Source organism: Strix aluco, chromosome 9 (assembly GCF_031877795.1).
Source record: "Strix aluco isolate bStrAlu1 chromosome 9, bStrAlu1.hap1, whole genome shotgun sequence".
Taxonomy (NCBI): domain Eukaryota; kingdom Metazoa; phylum Chordata; class Aves; order Strigiformes; family Strigidae; genus Strix; species Strix aluco.
Window position 1 is genome coordinate 13,581,464 of NC_133939.1, and position 19,072 is coordinate 13,600,535.

Consider the following 19,072-nt stretch of genomic DNA (forward strand, 5'->3'; position numbering starts at 1 on the left):
CACCGGTAATGTTGCATATTGTTGTTGAGGTGTAATGAGCTAAATGCTCTCTACTTGCAGATCTAATAACACACTTAGATTTTTGACCCATTTCTACTCTCCCTACAAACAGAAGAGGGAAAGAAATCTCTTACATGTTTTCCTGGCTGAAGTTGAAGGATCTCATCAACCCACAGTGGGATGCAGTAACATCCAAAACTGGTCTCTTTGTAGTTGAAAAGGAAAGTCTTTAGCCAATTGGAAGTGACTTCTGATGGAAACTTTATGATTTTTCTTTTCCAACAGATTAATTGAAGGAAAAGTTTTAACTTGATGCTTCATTCCAGTATCTATTGGCAACTGATAGTCAGCAATAACTGATACACTCACAGTTTAGGAGTAAAAGCTTTTCTCCTTCATGCAAATTGCATCACACATTTGGTATTGATAATGCAGAGGGATTTGGCCTGAATTCCAAATTATCTTAAGGATCCAAACTCATGATACTGATTATTTCTCAAATCTTATGTTTTCTAAGACAAACTGGAGTTCGTATTCCTTCATATTCCCTTGCATGTTTGAACCCTTAGAAAATAGCTGGTTCATGTTTCAAAGGGTATGATTTTCTAGTCAAAAGGACTAGAATTTTGTCCTTTGTATTATATTTCTATCATTCAAAATTCTTATGTAATCCACAGCTTTCAAATGCTGAGGAATTACCGCAGATGCCACAGTATTAAACACCTTTGCGAGAACTCCCCAACCCACTGTAAACCAGTGCAAGGTCAGCAAGGGCTGCACACACGGCAGCCACCTTGCACAACAGCCCCTTCAGGGTCCTCATCAGCACCTAGGAACAGATTTCCAAATGCACACAGGCAAATCACAAACAGGCAAGCCCTGTGTTCCCGAAAGCATCGACTTCTCTGACACCACCCCACGAAATATGACAGTCCAAAACCACAACCAAGTAACCTGCATCCCCATCACTGAACGAGAGCACCACGGTGCTGCTAATGTCAACACATGACAACATGCCCTGACATGGAGCATCACTGTAGACAGAACAGCTTAAAATCACACGCCCAGATTATTCGTGTTCTGAGTAACACCACATGGCTGTGGGCTACAGAGGGAACTAACGCCATAGCCCAGGGCTCTTGCTGGCAGATGCTGCCAGTCACAGATGTGACAAGGGGAGAAGCAAGACACCACTTCAGGGCGTAGAGTAAAAGCACATTGGAGCAACCCTTTGCATTTCTGTTCATGGTTTCTGTGTGTTGCTCACAAATAAAAGCAGCACTGTTTGCAGAAATTCAGACTGTCCTTAAAAAAAGATAAATAAAAAAGACTATAAAAACTCCCACAAAGGTACTCTTTGCATATTCCACACCTCTAGGTGACTTAGGGACATAGGATCTTTTCAGCTGATCCCAACATATTAGAGGAAGGATCATGATTAAAAATAGAATGATGACAACATTTCTGTTTAGTTAGTTGTGCTCTGGCCTGGACTGCTCAGTGAGAAGGGCAGGCAGTGTCAGTCAGAAGGATCACACCCATCCCCATGGCAGGAACACACCCCACGCTTGGAAGTATTTGCTCCAGAAGTGGAAATCCTGAACCTAAATCATCTGTCCTCTGTAGGGCAGGCAGGAGGTTTCTTGGCTCCTGTGTGTGAGGAGGGCTGGTATCTTCCTTCTCCCACTCCTACACTTGAGCTGCCCTTGGTTAAGAGCTGGGATGCGCAGTCAAACCTCTTCGTTGTCAGCAGGGACATCTGGCTGAGAGGATGAAACAGGATTTCACACGTTGACTCATAGCAGCTTTGGTGGCCGAGCATCCAAACAAGTAAAGAAACTAACACATGATTACAGCTCTAGGCAAAAGAAAATAATTTGTCAAAAGTTGAAGGAAGTTTTGCCTTTGGTCAAAAAGTTGCATACATGGCAGGACTCATGATTTTTTTTTTTTTTTTTTTTTTAATCAGCATATAGCCTATACATGACCCTCCACTTCCAAATTAACATTGTGGGAAGAAAAAAATAAATCACTTTTAGAGCCATATTTGGAAACACCGGATCATCCAAAGATTCAGAGATAAACAGTTCTGTAAGCTGCTTATTCCCCATCCCACCATTGAATGCCGCACCTGAGCCACCCTGCAATTTCTGAAGCAGGGCAAGATATCGCTCCCAGTCAGCAGAGCTCGTTTCAACTGGCCAGGTTGGGGGGGGGGGCAGCACCAAGGAGGGATCTCTGCCACCTCCTGAAAAGTAGAAATTATAAATCATGTCCACACACAGCAAATTGAAAAAAAAAAAAAAAAAAAAATCTCACAGCAATAATTTACCTAAATATTTTTTTAAAAATAATTTAAAAGTATTAAAGGTAATTCTCATGGAGACTGATGTAATACTAAATGGAAATAAAATTAACATTTTCATTCCACTAAACAAAATGAACACAGAACCCACACACATAAAAAAACCCCCCAGAGTTTGAATTGGAAAGACAGCTTAAAACTCCCAAGCTTTAACTCAAAACATTTTTTTTTATTAAAGTACGAATGCATTTATGCTGGAGAATAGTTTACATACATTGTAAAGCAACAAGCATATTTCAAGAGGTGTGGGCCCTCCTCAGTATGTCTCCATGTTCAGTCTACATGCTTTAACACTGGACTCACACATACACTCTCACATACAAACATATAGACCCACAAAACACAGACAGAGCTATCATCTGCTTTGATTAGCTTTCTTTTAAGGCTTCTGTAAGGTGCCCTAGTGCCCCTAACATTACCATAATTACAAACAAAATTGTATAAAGGAGCAGCATTACTTGCAAACTATTGATCTGCTCTCGGCCTTAAAAAATATCAAGTGAAACAAGTTTTTCCTTTTATTTGAGTTTTATTAAACATCTGCATTTAAGAAAGGCATGACTCTGTGTATCTGTGAACAAGAAAAGATATGGGAATCTTAACATGAGCTTCTCAACCAGAACAGATGTTCAAACCTGACTCTTAAGGGACCATTTCCTTTGATCTTTACAGTATTGCAGCCCTGCTGTGTGACGAGGCACTACCAGCTCCATCCCACCAGGGCCACTCGATTAGCAATGCAGAGATCGGTCACACAGAGCTGAGGCTACCATGCTCATATCACTTTGGACCTGAGGTTGATGAGAAGTCACAGTTCAAACACTGACAGACTCAAGTGCCCCTCAACTCCCACCAGTAAGCCCCCCTCCTGTGGAGCACATCAGGGTTGGCAAATGCACAGACAGTAGTGCTGGCTTGCTGTACCCCTAGCCATTGTGGAATATTTTTGCCCACCCCTTTTTGGTATCCTGCAGTATATAGTCTGAAACTGCAACTACTGGTGTTGAGTGAAAGACATGGCAGCAGGTATATTAAGAAAATAGGTACAATGAATAAAATAAAGGATAGCATATGATATAATGTGTACACATACAAGCATCTTCTTTCATTTTTTTATCTGTGAAATGTGAATTAACTGCAGAATGCCAGGCCATTAGTCTAAAAGGCTATGTATGGCTGTCTTAGCCTACACATGGTCAAAGGATTTTTGTGATGCATCATGGAGAGAAAGATTCTTCGGGAATCATCAGGGCTTTCCAGGTCTACTTGCTCTTGTGCATCAACATCAGCACCCATCTAGGAATGCCAGAGGAGCAACTAATAAAAGTGCCTGACCAGTCTTATGCGACAAACAGGAATGACTCTACTTAATGGTATGTACCTGAACTACAGAGAGGAGAAAGGGACAGTGATGGGTGGGTGAGAGAGACTGGGAAGAGAGCTTTTTTCCCCTCACTTTTACAACAGCAGCAGATTTCAGTGTAATGTAATTACTTTAATGATGCATATCTGTAGGTACTGAATTGCTCTTTTGATTTAAAATCTGGTCAGACAAGTGTTTGGCAGTCCTTTCATTCCCCAATTTCAATTGTTGCTTATTCATCTCTCAGCTCTCACTCCCTAGGCCATTTCTGCCTTTGCTGAACCATGCATGAGTTCAGTCAGCCATCGTCAGATTCAAATTCATGAGACACTTCCTCTGACGAGCTGTTCCTGTGGATCCGGCCATCGCTTTTCATGCTGTGAAAAGTCTTCTTAAAGGCCTCCATCATGGCATGGGCCAGCTTCTTGGCCTCCAGCTTGCTCTCACACTCTACAGCATGGCAGTCCATCTGGTAGGACAAGTCATCGTTGATCTCCCGATAGACCCAAGCAAAGATGTTTGGGCTGACATTGTGGTCAGCAGTGCAGTAGGCTATACGTGCTACCTGAAAGGTATCCATGTGGACCGTTGCCTCACCTTTGAGGTCCAGATGATGCAGCCAGACTTGGAAAGGGCGAATTTCCAGAAGGGCATTAGCTGGGTAAATATCCTCCCTGGCAAGTGTGTGCTTCTTCCATAATTCAATGACTGGTTTCTCTGTGCAGCCTGACAAAAATTGCATCCCTGTTGTGGAAACCTTACCCAAATACGTAACCTGCAAAGAAGAGCAAAGATAGGTGAAGCACAGACAGCAGACTCTGGTGTTGCTTTCTGCCATCCCAGGGAACTTTCCTTTATCTGGAAAACAAAAGCACCCGCTCTGCAAACTCCCAATTTCCCCATCATCTTCAGTAAAACAGTTTTCAAACTGCTTTCCAATGGTGACTTCACCATCCAAACCCAGATGTTAAACATGTTGAGTCTCTGAGTTTGAAGGGATTTCACTCTCTTCAGCTCTCCTGGAAAGCCTGGCTTTAGAGCCCATGACTGTACCTCTAAGCTCATGTTAGCAAGTCTAAGTACCAGTGGAGCAGACCCCAGATAGCTGTGATGCTAACCACTTTTTTTTCCCTCTACTTTATTTAGATGATTTATTTGTGTCGTATTTCAAACATAAATATTAGGGAGACTGAGACATTCTCAGTTTGATAATGCAAGGCTGCAGGGGGTCAGAAAAGCATGATCACGGCAGAGGATTTTAAATGGTTTGAACGTTATTTTCCAAAATGATCCTGTTTTTCCACCACTTCTGTTGTTTCTACTTAAGTATTAAGCCAGGAATAGCTCAAAGCTGTTCAAAACTCTATCTTCGAGCAGGGCCAAGACATTTATTACATCAATTTAAGAAAATATGCTGTGGAAAAAAAAAATTTAGTAATAAATCTACCTTAGTTTAATCACATCATCTCTGTGCTTTTCTGTCTAGCTCTTTTGAGTAAATACCCTGTTATCTAATCTGTACAGGAACCAAGGTGCTTTTAGCACCCTTACTGTATTTTGTTCACCAAAAATCAAATTCACTGAGGTCCATATCAAAATTTTGTATTAAGCCTGTGCAGAAACATTCCCCTAAGTCTGTGCAGTTGCTAAAGAGGCTTTCTTCCACTTACAGCTGAATGTAAGATTTTTTTATCTGAGAAAAGGGATTTTCTCTAGAAAAGACAGATCAGCACCACATAAATACAATTATGCAGATTATTCTATTTATTGCTGTTGTCAGAATGGTGCATTTAAGAACAACTATATGAAAGCAAAATTGCTTCTAATTTGTCTCTTGCAGCAGTAACTGCTTGAGACAGAATCTTGTGCCTCTCGCTTGTGCATTTTACTCAAGGCGCTTGAAGAAAAAAAGTAATCACATGCACTTTCCAAACTAATTTTCTAAAAATTCTGTATTAAACACACAGTATCAGCTATTTTTATTTTGTATATGTTTTAAGAAATGCAAAGAAAAAATATGGGATTTCCACATTTAAATATATTTTTAAAATCATACCCAAAAGGAATTCAGGATTTGTATTCCGTGCAAACAGAATTTGCCACAAGAAAAATATTTTGCTGCAAGCTTCATAGGTTTTATTAAACTCTGAGACCTAAATTAAACTGTAATTAAGGAAAAAGCTTACAAAACATTATTGGAAGTCCATGTGGCTTAATCATGCCTGCCAAAAAAGCAATTTCATAGCACTGACCTTTCAAAATGGGAAGTCTTACTCTTTGCCTATAAATATTCATGCTTTGGACTGGGAATATGTTAAATCTTATAAAGCTTTATATTTTTTGGAACAGTGGGAAACACAACAGCTAGAACAGTTAACAAGGTAAGACCTACCAGTGTTTTGCTTCATTTTATTTTATTAGTGATGAGAGTTGAGTTCCCTGAAGTACTGTAGAATAACTTAAAAGAAAACCTCAGAGCTCATGGTGCCAACTAAACACATATAAACAGCACATACAAGACCAAAAAGGAATGTATCTGCAAAATACTGGGGCGTATTTCAACATATATCCGCAGTCATATTGCTTTGAAAAGATCAAGATCAGTGTGCAAATCTGCACGCTCAATATATTCTCCAAAGGTTTGCTCAGAACCATTTCATATTCACAAGCCAGCTAACAAAAGACTAACACACACTGTAAATTAACTGAGCAATTGGGGTTAGATTCAAAGCCCACTGCAGTAATAGAAGTCCTTCACTGACTTCAAAGAGATTTGCACAAAGCCTTTAAACCCTGAGGAACAGAGAATTAGCCTCTTGCTCATGCACTTTGTCACTGCCCAAACACAGCTTTGAATCCCTGGCCGCAGGAGAGATGCTGCCACCACTGCAACATTTTGTCCCCCCAGCTGCTGTTTGGAGAAGACAGGTATCACTTGGAGCATGCAGAAATAAGCCCCTCTTGTCAGTGCACAACAGTAAATGCAGGGAATTGTTTCATTACGGGCTTGTCTGCAAGAGGAAGCTGTTGACAGCACATGAGCTGCCCTGCTGCAACAGCGTGAGGAATGGGAGAGGAGAGGAAAGCAAAGGCATCTACATCCCACTTCGGAAGTATTATTACAGGTCTTCCCAGGCAGTTAGCACTGCTAAGCTCGGTGCTGCAAATTCACCCCCGGCACACAGAGCATCCTCTTCTCAGCATGGACGACTCCCAAGTGACGCTCAGGACTCCTCTGGCAGCTGAGGAGCAAGACCGTAGCAGGTTGTCACACGGGAGCGTAAATTGAGTTTAATGTTCTCACTGTTCCTTCCCTGCTGCTAACTGCAACCCGCTGTTGGCCATCAATCCGTGCATGGCTTGCCTAAGGGTGAAGTTACAAAAAAAAAAAATGTATTCCTTACAAATAAATTATTTGTATTTTACAAAGAAAAGCAGCCAAGGCAGAAGTAACTACTAAGAAGGATGGGATGATGGCTTGTTTACCAAAATGGGATGTAATGGTTACTGTCCCAGCTCTGTCCCAGTATAACTGTGTAGGAACCTTCGGAAAGTTGCTTCCTTTAACACCATTTTCCATCTCCATTATATAAATTTCATTTTCCTTTGAGGACACGTTCATAAATATTTTTGAGGTGCTTAGCCATTACAACCAGGAGTTCACAGGGGAGAGAATAAACAAAACCTCTGGTTCAGAGTCTCTCCTGTAGTGTCTTACACAGAAACACCAACACCTACTAATGTTATTTTTTGTTTCTTTTTAAACAAATGATCCTTTTTTTCCTAGCTGAGATACAAGTATTTCACAAGAGTAGCATTACCGAAGCTCTTAGTGAAGACAGATGTCTAACATTTCATTGCTTCACGGTCCCCTGCTACATACAGAACAGGGATACAGTGGCTGGCAAGACACCTCGAATATTTGATACAAAAAAAGCAGCATCCTGTTTAGAACAAAGTTTTCTTCATGATTAAATATCATCTACATGTTATCCATTATAAATTAAACCAACTGAAGCTGGTCATTTAGCAGCTTAGATATAAACATTTACATAATTGCAGGGATGGTACCACTATGAACTAAAACCAGCAAAAGATCGATTTATAGGGCACTTCTGCCTGAGCTCTCAGTTAGGAGGTTATTCCACAAGGAATGCTCCCTGCATTCCGGCTCCTACGTCATCACGTCTCACAGCACAGCCTTCTTTATTTAAATGTCCAGAAACACACATCATTAGAGTAAAGCTATTACAGTACAATCATCTTCCTTTACGATATCCAAGTTTGCCAACCAGAGATCAAAGAACAGATTAATCCTTCCATTATCAAGTGAAAAAGGCAAAAATTCCCACTGGTCTTTTCCACTAAAATCAATGGTGTCTCATCAGTGCAAAGCCAGCAGAAAGTATTAAAAAAAAAAAAAGAATTTAATCTTTAATACTTGTAAGAACCAGATGTGAAGGGCACAGAAAGACGACATCATCATTATTATTATTACTATTATGTGTGCATGTGCAAATACACACTGAAGAAGTGCCTGAACAGAATCAACCATATAGCCTTACTAACTAGAGAGTAATCACTGATTGACAAGGACTGGCAACAGCCACAGCTCAGGCTGAAAGCCTCATCTGTGATAATATAGCTCTGACCACCAGCAAAAGTTCAAATAATGCTTTTCCTTCCTCCAAAACACTGGACAGAGGTCACCTGGCAGCAAACATCAGTCCAGGAAGATGACTTATTTGTGACAGCATGGCACGTCCTATAGCAAGTGTCATCCTACACAAGCTGAGGCCAGTTTCCTCCCCTCTAGGAGGGGCCAGAGTAGCCACAGGTTGGTTGTAATGTGTAAATTATGATCAAGCTATTGCAGCCTTTACCTGTTTTGAACGCTGTATTTTAAGCGAGAAAAAGAATGGAAAAGCCAGCTCAATGCCACTGTGTTAACCGTAAGCAATAAAAGCATTTCATATCATATCTTCTTCCAGGGGCAGGAATATATTTCTTTATGGCACTTTCAGTCCTTTGGTTTGTGTGTTCCATCTTTCCCATGGATTTCTGGAAGATAAAACTCACAACAGCTTCTCGTGTGTTAAAAATTATCCACATTCTTTCCAGCCTTTCTATGGCAAACTGGCATTTTCCAACTGATCCTTCGCTCCCTGGCAAGCCACTGTCACCCAGCATGACATAAAATACACTTGTGGTTTCAGCACTTCTGTGCTTGCAAATATTCAAACCTTTAGCAAAAGCCAAGATACTCTGAAGAGCTCCTTATTTCACCCCAGAGACTTGCTAACACCCATGCCAGTATCTGACAAAACTGTCCTCAACAGAAAAATGCCGTGCCCTTTCATAACACAGCTACAGTCATCAGACATGTAAAGATGCCTCGTGTCAAAGGACATGAGGATTAATCAATGTCATCTTTCATGCGCCGTCCTGGACACAAAACAACATCTGAGTGTTTTGACATTGTTGGTTCAACCCCTTCAGTCCAGTGACATATAGTGAAAATATCTTTTAACAACTAGGCTCAAGAGCCTACCAACTTTGAAAAGACCAATACAGCAGCTGCCATAGACATTTTCACTTCCAGCACAGCATGATTTGTCAGAAGTAGTAAGGGGGTTTTACTTTCCATACTCAATTCTTTTCTTTATCATTGATCTCACATTGTTTACTTGCAGCTCATAGGAGATAAAGAACAGCTTAGCTCCTGCATGTGTCAATCTGACTTCAGATCTGACTCCCCTATGGACCATAAATCCATCCTGCTTCTAACTCACAAGCCTCAGTTGAGCACCTAAAGTTAGGCAGCCCTATTTATTTTTCTCCCTCTGTTCCTTATTCCCGGTTCACAGACTATCATTGCTCCAAGAAAGCAGATCCAAGTTGTAAAGATCCATAATTATTACATTACACAAGGGCAGATGCTCTCTTGGCACAGGAGTCTGGCACATATACACACAGGACTCTGGGCTATCTCACTATTCAAGACCATGATGAAAAGACCATATGGGAAATTAAGTACTTATTTCTTTAATATAAGTATTTCTTTCACACCAGATAATGAGGGTCTTTGTCAACAAAATTAACTAAGAAAATGAAAAAATTAAAACAAACAGAGCACTGAACTTGAACCAGCAGGTATGTACTCTGCATGTTTGCAGTCACCAGAGCATACCCTAGAGGATCTTGAAACTTACACAAATCTTAGTAATAAGTGACTGTCTCTTTCATTGATCTGTGTTTTAAAATAAACATTCTTTTAACCTCAATCTGGTCTAGTTGCATCTGATTAAGTTTGATCCAAGTCAGTAAGATATTCCTCATCTGAAGGTGAGGGAAGCAGAGGTAATGAGACATTTTCTTCCTGAAATCAGAATTTCTTCTGTGGCATCTTCAGGGCACGTGGTAATAAAAAAACAGTTGGAGGGGTCTGTGTCAGGATACACAGGTATAGACCCTCCAGTCAAAAAGTAAACCATCAGCTTGTCCCAGCCAAGCAAGAATCATCAGCCTAAAGATCAGGTAAACTTGCAAAAATATTTAAAGAGGAATACAGAGGAGACTTGAAGAAAGGAGCAGCCAAAAGCAGGTCTGGGAGGACATGTGCATGTCTTGTTATGAATTGCCACTGGAACACAGATGAACACACACTCTCTGAGTTTGCAATACAAAAGCACACGCAGGACAAGAAAGCCCAAGCTTCACTCGGCCTCCATGCATATATTGTCAAAGCCAGAACAAAGCAAGCTCGATCTCCACATCACTACCAGGTCTGGAAAACACTTCAAGAAGCTGCTGCTCAGGAAACCTGGGAAACCTGCACTTGGGCCTCCCTGTGCCCCAGCAGCTGGCCACAGCACCACGCACCAGGCTTGGTGAAGTCCAAAGCTGTCTGGATACTGCCCCATACCCCCCCAGTGCCTCCAAAAGGCATCAAAAGACTGCATTTGATATGGTGCTGGTGGATCCCAAACATCACCTTTTTTAGTTCAGAGACAAAAATAAATAAAAATATATGTAAGAAAAAGTAAGATTAAAAGGGCATGTTTCCCCATGGCACTGCCACCTGGAATACCTACCCTTCACACATCATGTTACCCTTCCATCCCTGGTCACAAAGCTTTGGAGAGACTCTCCAAGAGGAGCCCTGGGCAGCCTGGCAGGACCTACCAGGATGTCTGCTGGTCCCCTGGGGCTGGAGGACCCAGTGTACATTTGAAAAGCCGGCCAGGAGACAAGGTGGCCAGCTAGGAGCTTCACTGCAATGGCAGCATGCACAAAGCCCACAGTGCTTCCCACACGAGGTGGCCAGGGCAGGTCAGGGCTCTCGGAGAGTCACACAGCTTTGAGCGCTGAAACTGGATTTTTTTTATCCACAGCAGAGCTGGGATACAAGCAGGACAGGCCTGCAGCAGGCTGTCCGGCTGTTTAGTTGTAGAGTCATTTGCAACATCTTTAACACACTCAGCCCCTGGTGCAGAGGGAGCGCTCCGTGTCAGCCAGGGTGCCCGTGTCAGCCAGGGTGCCTGTCTCCCCGCACCTCCGCAGCAGCTCGGCTCTTCTTGCCCTCAGGTGCTGTGACTGTGCCCCAGGCTGGCAGCTTCAGGATTTAAAGCCAAAAACTGGTTTTTGGCTCTGGAGGAAAAATAAAAATATCCCAGACATTCCACTGAATCACTGAGCAAATACCATGAACTGCATTCAAGCAACGTTTGCTTAAGTAAGACCCAACAAACTCACTCAGTTAAGGAAAAAGGCTGCACAGTTTCCCTCTGCCTGTCACTGCCTCCTCACCCACACTGCCCACCATCCAGCCAAAGCCTTCACAGCACAAACACGAGGGTCTTTGTGGGAACCGCAGGGCTCCTCAGCACACAGAAATGCTCAGTAAACGCAGTAACGTGGCTTACAGAAATATGTGAAGACCTGTTTTATTTTGGAGACTAAATTCAGAGGGAAAACAGACTGAGCTGGGCAACCATTTAACGGAAAATAACCATCGACTCTGATGGGTGCCCTCTGGTATAGAAGGGAGTGAAAAAAAGATCAGTAGTTAATATCTTGATTTATTTTCAGAAATCAAAGAGTAGCTCCAGAAAAAGCTGGAAATGTCAGCACCTCTTCAGCAGTTATGTCAACAGCCAGCATCTGACTTCTTTTGTGGGAACAAAGCTGAACCTAAGTCTTAAAACAATGCTAAAATTCCCCCTCAAAAACAAAAATAACAAACAAGCCCAGCAAGAAGTGCATTCAACTCTTTACATCTTCAAACTCCTTCAGAAAAACAGCCGCTGGGCAGCAGCTGCTCCTTCCCTCCCTCCCTCTGTCCCCACAGCCACGCTCACAGCAGCTTTTCACAGGTGCCTTTATTTTCTCATGTGTTTCTTAGCTGTGACCATGCAGCAGATCCTGCCTTAGCTCAGTCCCTGAAAGCGTTCACCATACAAGTAAGGTGTACACAGGTCAGTCACTTTCAACATAACTCAATCCTCCAACTAAATCCCTTTAAAGGACACAAGAGCTCTGGTTATTTTTAACCCATCATTATTCTTCCAGGTTTTACAGCCTCCACGCTTCCAGGTAGCTGTAGCAGGTGAAGGAGAAGGAAGAGCTGGAGCACTGTGAAAATGCATTTTCTTGAAAAATGCTCATCCCCCGTAGAAAGAAAAAACATATTACCAATTGCACTGCTGCTTCTCAGCTAGCCTAGAAAGGCTCTTACACATAGCAGCAGGCAGAGCAGATGTGTTAACTGTGGTCCAGGGTGGGTGTCCCAAAGTCCAGTCCCACATCTGCCAGGGCAGCATCTTGGACACAGGGCTTTTCTGAGAGAGAGCAGAGTTCACCCACGAAGGACCTCTCATTCCTCAGACACCAAGCAGGACAAACACTCCAGGGACTGCAGACAATGGACGTCAAGCGCATGGCACATCTCTGAGATCCTGTCCCAGTCTGAGCAAGACACCCAAGAGCACACAGACATCCCAGAGCCCCTCTTCCCAGCCAGATAAAACCCCAGTCCTCCCAGAGCAGAGCTCTGCCAGGCCTCCTGCTGCCAGCACTTGGGAAGGGGAGCAGAAAACAAAAATCTCTGCAGAACGCCCACAGGAGCAGAGCCCTCCTTACCCCGTGTGACCAGCCCCATCACCAACACCAGCCCACACTGCCTGGGGGAGAAGGGTGAAAAAACACTGACATTTGGCAAGTTTAAAATTTAGTAAATAAATGTACCAGAAGAGAAAAATTTACCCTTGACAGCTTAATTTGGAAGCTCTGAGAGAAACAAAAGCAAACAAGAAAAAGTCTCCTGGCTCAACTGGCCAAATAGCCAGTGCAGGACAAGTAAGGCAGCAAGCAGAGCTCTCCCTCGGAAACACAACCCTGAGAAACGCAATGGTCCAAGCATTTCACCTTTCATTACATCATGCTGCTGCTCAACAAGCCTCTTTATAAATGACTCTGGGTATTAAACTACTGTCATTAGTTAGACCTAGGAGCATCTATCCAGCGTCCAGGAGTCTCTGCCTAATTGGCAAAATGGTTAACCAAGCCCAAACACAACCTCTGCAAGAGCCAACTCTGTTCCCTGCAACCTCCTGTTAGCAACAAAAGGATTGCCTCTTGCATTTCATTTTCCACTGGACAGGAAGCTCTTTTTGTGGTTTGGCTTGCGGGGATGAATCTGAAATGAAATCAAGTGGAACTGGCAAACTGCAGTTAGCTTGCAGTCAGAGACACTTGGGTCCTGGTGTGAGTGGAAGATTTATGCTGTACTATTTAAAACTCAAGAAATCAATTTAATTCTAGCAGCAATTTTAAAATGTTGTAGTGCAAGACATAACTGAATGAACAAATGCATCCATGATATACAACCTCAGCAGGGCTGCTGGACACCCTACTGTACAAGTTGATGATTACTTTTATTCCCAAATATTTTCTTTATGTTGCTATTTAGATCACTTTCTTCCTTTGTCTCCTTTCACTGCCTCACATAACTTCCTTTCTCTGTGCCCAGTTACCACTGGGTTGAAATTAATTCTTGGATAACCCAGTTCATTTCCCATTGTCCTTCAGGAGTCTTCCCAGGGCAAGAAGAGAAGTGGAGGCAGCCAGGGAAGTCAGAAGAAAACAAACCCACACCGCAGTCACTAGTTGCAATTACTTGGAGTTTCCTTCACACAAAGTCCTTCCAAAACCTCTCCTTCTCCATCTCAAAACCCTCACTTTGAGAATGTCCCTTCTGCCAGGAGACAGTGGTGTAAGTTTGTATGATCATGATCTCCCCCCAAACAGACATCTACCTTCACGTTTATATTCAAATTACACAGAAGCTTTTTTCCCTCCACATTCTTTATTTACATGAGGTTGAAACCAAGCATGGAAATCTGATTAAGCAACTCATCATGTTTCAGAAAGCTTTTTGGTCCTGGGCTGCTCACAGCTGTTGTCTCATAGTAGAGGGAAGGAGCCCACAGGCAGAGGGGGGGGAGCAGACTGTTTGCTTTTACTTTGTTCCCCTTCCTTTCCAACCCACAGAAAGCTCACTTTGGCACCAGTCCTACAAAAACTTCAATTGTACTTAATGGAGCATGCAAAGAGCGAGTACGGGAATGGCTATGTAACTTGGGCCACCATTTCCACCAAGACATGTGCATTTTACATACTCTCCAAGACTCTGGACACTGAAATACTCCCAGAAAGACATGCAGAGTGCATGTTTTTCAGGATCTTTTATGGCTAAGAGATCTGTCCTCAAGGTTCCCTTCTTTGAGCATTCCCCACAAGATCATTGTATTTCCCCTTTAGTTCTTCCTTTTAAAAGAAGATGCCAAGTAATAAAACTGAACAAAGCCCATGTTACTAAGACGTTCAGTTCTGGAGACCAAACATCTCAACTGCACTTGCTTCCTGGCACAACTTGACAACACCTGAAATTAAGAGCAAAAGGGAAGGGAGCCAGCTTCAGGGACCACTGAAGATGAAATGCAAACCCAATCTGTAGTCAAGAGAAGTGTCAGGCCTACATCATAGGAAGAACAGAAGAAAAATAATGACAACTAAACCATTTCAGTTCTTTCTCCCCCTGAGTGCTGTTAAGACCAGTAACATTCAAAAAAAGAAAAATTTATGAAACGAACCACAGACATGAGAGACTCCCAGACATTGCAGCACTTATTCCTTCTGCTATTCTCCACACACTGCAAATGAAATGCATTCCCTGAAGAGAATGGGGGAACGCAGAAATATCACCTCCCATATAAATGTAACTATACCTGCATCTGCAAAGTCTCCTATTAAGGTACTTGGTCATTAGTTTTACATCCCCTTCATGCATCACTATGTGAAATGAGTTCCATGACTTAGCAAATCCTTAGAGATTTTTCCAGCTCTCACAAGTTTTAGCATCTCCAGGAAAAGTCTTATTCAAAGGCTGGAGTCGAAAAAAATACAGTGCCTACACTGGGATGGAGCTCTTACGCTCCAGCAATGAAAAACAGACCTTGCATATTTCAACTTAATAAAAAGCACTAAATACATTATTAAAAATAAAATATAGTTAAACAACTCTATTGCTAAATGAGCCTTAGATAAATATGACTGATTTATCATTTATGGTTTTTAGTGTTATCAAATTCTGGATCAGGGCTGTAGCAACACAGGCTCTGCGCAGATAGAAAGAATACAATGTCGCTGCCTGTAAGGTTTATAACTTATCTTACAACTTAAATAGAAATTTCACACTCAACAATGCAACAGTATGTTAACAGACTAAAGAAAAGACTTTAAAAGAACAAATACGGCCCACAGAGTGTAATGATGAAAGACAATGGTGCCATACAGTTTTGAATTCATTTCCAAAGCCATGGTTCACAGTGCCTCCAAGGTCCCATTTTCACAATGGATTTAGTGCTTGCCTGTGCCTTCACTACAGTCACTTTCCATTTGGATAATGTCTTTCCACCCAGTACAGAAAGATCTGAAAGTGAACCTTAGCCCCAGTGAGAATCCAGTGATTTGGGTATTCATGCAGGATACCTGGGCTCCAGAGAGGTTTGTCTCCTGGGGATTTCTCCAGGCAGTGAGACATCCTTTACAGTAACGCAGAGGGAGGCTCCCTCCTTTTCTGGCTAATTTAATCACAGCATCACATATGTGCCTTTCCAAAAAAGGCTATATTGCCTCCAACCCATTCTCTTGGCATGTATTTCAGCTCTCAGGTGATGAGCCCACATAGCAGCCAGAAAGCACAGTCTTTAACCACCTGGAGCAAAACCTAAGACATGGAGACTTCTATGGTGCTAATTTAAGATGAAAGGAAAGACCAAGCCTTGGTTTGGAGAGCCTGGAAGGCAGCACTCCAAAGTGGAGCATTGTCTGGAGGAAAGAAGGGAAGGGGGCAAAGGTCCTCTTCTCTGGGGACAGCTCTACTTATCATTGCTGCAGTTTAGATCATCTATTACAGCAGCTTGCCCCTAGTACAATTCAGACAGCTGCAGGTCAGACCCAATCACTATTCACTAGGAGCAAACTCCAAGGAGCTCCCTTCATATCCACAGTTCATCTCTCTGGTATTACAGAGGTCATGGCTTTTACAAAGAGCAGAAAATTCATTTTCATAGTTTTCACTGGCCCTGAAGTTGACTTTGCAAAGACAAAATCTGTAGTGAATAGCGCTGCTGTTTGACGAAGGACAGATGGGTGCAAATTTTAGGAATCGAAGGAAAAAAAGAACTACCTATGATGGAAATAAATAAAACCTTCACTGTTTTTCTTGACACTTATTGTCCTCATGCAACAATAAATACCTGCAATTAAAAATATAATAATCGATAGCATTATAAAAAGGCCTCAGTCTTGCAGATCTCAGCCAACCAAAACTGGCATCTGGATTTTAAAAATTGCTCCAATTTATATTTGCAGAGGATTTCTGTATTTGTATGAATAGTAAGAAAGAAAGGATATAAAGCTACAGTAGCAAACACAGTGGTGGGACCAATACTGATTCAGGGCAACCGCTGAACCTGCAGAGCATCACATTCATGTATTCTCCAGAGCCTACGTTACTTTAGGAGAAGTTAGGGTAAAAGAAATGCAACAGCAGCTCCACTCATTCCTATTTTCTGTCTTCCTCTTCACAGTCTGGCAGTTGCTGGGACTACAGGGCCAAGCCATAGGGAGCAGAGAGCCTACTGGGTGCTTTGCCACTGAAGCTCAGACACCTTTGCTCCAGTTGCTGCTTGGCCTGGGGACAGAGGGTCAGTTCTGGGTAAAGCAAGACTAACTCTCTGAAATAGCTCTTCAGCATGACAACAGAATACAGCTTCCTAAAGCAAGCAACATTATAGGTTGCCTATGGCATTTTCTCTAAGCAAAATACATCCATCCTATGAAGCACTGGCCATTCCATAAGCTCAGTGAGGTCTCACCACCAAAAGTTAGCATATTGCTAACTATGACTGCAATATATATCTGGCAAAAATCTCAGAAGTCTGATGATTGTTTTCTATATAAACAATTATTCAAATATTTTCCATTAACAAGGTGTTTCAGAGCTCTATAACAAGTAAATACTTAGTCTTAGCCATTTATCATCATCCTACACTATATTTTCCATAGTTATTAAAATGATTTAACAGAATAAGCACATCTTTTTAAGAGCTTAGTAGTTCTTTATCATATCAAATAAGAGGCCAACCAGTGCATAATACCTTCTTGAGCACTTTCCAGTATCAGACAGAAAGGGAAGAATAAAGAAGTAGGGTCTGAACTGACAAAGCAATGGCCAAGACTGGAATAAACTGCAGGGGAAGATTTCTCTTCCCCAAACAGCAGGAACCAAATATTTCCAGACATTTGAGGAAAGCCCATGGGTTTAGAGTCCTCTCTCCCTCTGCTTTGAGATATTGACAGAGATATTTTCAAAAGAGCACAGACAGCAACACATGTCAGGCATTTTAAGAAAAGCTGACCATTCTTTCAGTATCTAGAAATACAGAGAGAGATTTGGCAAGAGAGATCGGTGTGTGCATTAACAAATGAGGAATTACTCATCTTTTTAAATTCTGTAACTTTCCCCATCTACGCTGAAGCAAGCAAAGTCAAAGCGCTCCTGTTCCTAGGGCGTCTGATACAACACTGGTATGAGACACAGTTGTACTTTCACTCACAGGATCAAAGCCCTTGCTAAGTCTCTCCTAACAGTCTGGTTTCCTACCAAAGCTGTTATTATTTTGGTTAAATACTTTTAAATAGAAAATGGCATATATTTTAAGTTTAATTATGCATGAGCTTAAATATGACAGCACAACGGAGAGAAAACAGCATTTTGGGTAACATAGAATTTACTTTAGATTTACTTTATGCTAAAAATGTAGACATTTACAGTAAAAGTACACACTATATTATTTGTCCCCTATCATCTGTCTCTAGCTTTCCACTCTCTTCCTGTGCTGCCTCCTCATCAAAACAATTTGGTATCTCTTGTTGGGCTGAAACCATGTAGAAGATTCTTTAATTACAGTGCAAACCCACAAACAGCATTAAAGTTCAAGCCATGTATGCAAAAATCAAAACTGAACAGACCAACCTAGATATTCCTGGGAAGGAATCTTATTTAGAAGAAAACATCCTGCTTCTATAAGAAATTCACAAAAAACCCAAATGAACAAACAAACAAACAAACAAAAAAACCCCAAAAAAACCCTGATAAAATCAACAAACCCTCCCCGACGTGTTTCTTACTCCAGGCAAGGGCAGCCAGCACATGATGCTTCTTTGGAGATCTTGTTTACCTTTTCTTTCCCAAAGAGAAAAAGCTGAAATAGAGGTTAGTCCCCACCTGAAAAGCCAAGTATAATGGCAGACAATATAGATTATAATTTGTTTTCATGTTTTGTCATTAGCAAGGTAAGATTTTTATTTTCATTAAGAAAATGTAGATACAAAACAACTGCATCTCCTTACAAAAGCACCAAAGAGAGATTACAAAAATCTCAATATTTGAAACAGCCACAGCAGGAACAAGGCAGTCCCTCCCGTGGCAGCAAGATCACACAATATGCACTAGTGAATTGGAGCACAGCCCGTCTGGGGATGAACTCACTAACGCCCAGAAATGGCATTCATGCATCATACCGTAATGCCTGTCACAGCCTTAGCTTCCTAAGATCCCAAATTGTTCAGCAGTGCACATAGACAGCTTCCTATCTGTATGCATAAAGTGACACTATGCTATTCTAACAGGATATGTTATACATACATATGTACCACAGAATAATTCCATTGAATTATTTATAACACCTTTCTTTTCAAAGAAGCATTTAGCAAGC

General features: G+C 41.8%; 1 protein-coding gene across 3 annotated transcripts in view; it reads right to left on the reverse strand.

Moving 5' to 3' along the window:
* Positions 1 to 2,513: 2,513 nt before the first annotated feature.
* Positions 2,514 to 19,072, reverse strand: part of PID1 (phosphotyrosine interaction domain containing 1) — an 87,893-nt gene continuing 71,334 nt past the window's right edge. For all 3 annotated transcript variants that reach the window (XM_074834543.1, XM_074834546.1, XM_074834544.1), the window contains exon 3: positions 2,514 to 4,503. In XM_074834543.1, the coding sequence (XP_074690644.1) occupies positions 4,027 to 4,503 (477 nt within the window). In that variant the 3' untranslated portion in view covers positions 2,514 to 4,026. The remainder of the gene's footprint in view (positions 4,504 to 19,072) is intronic.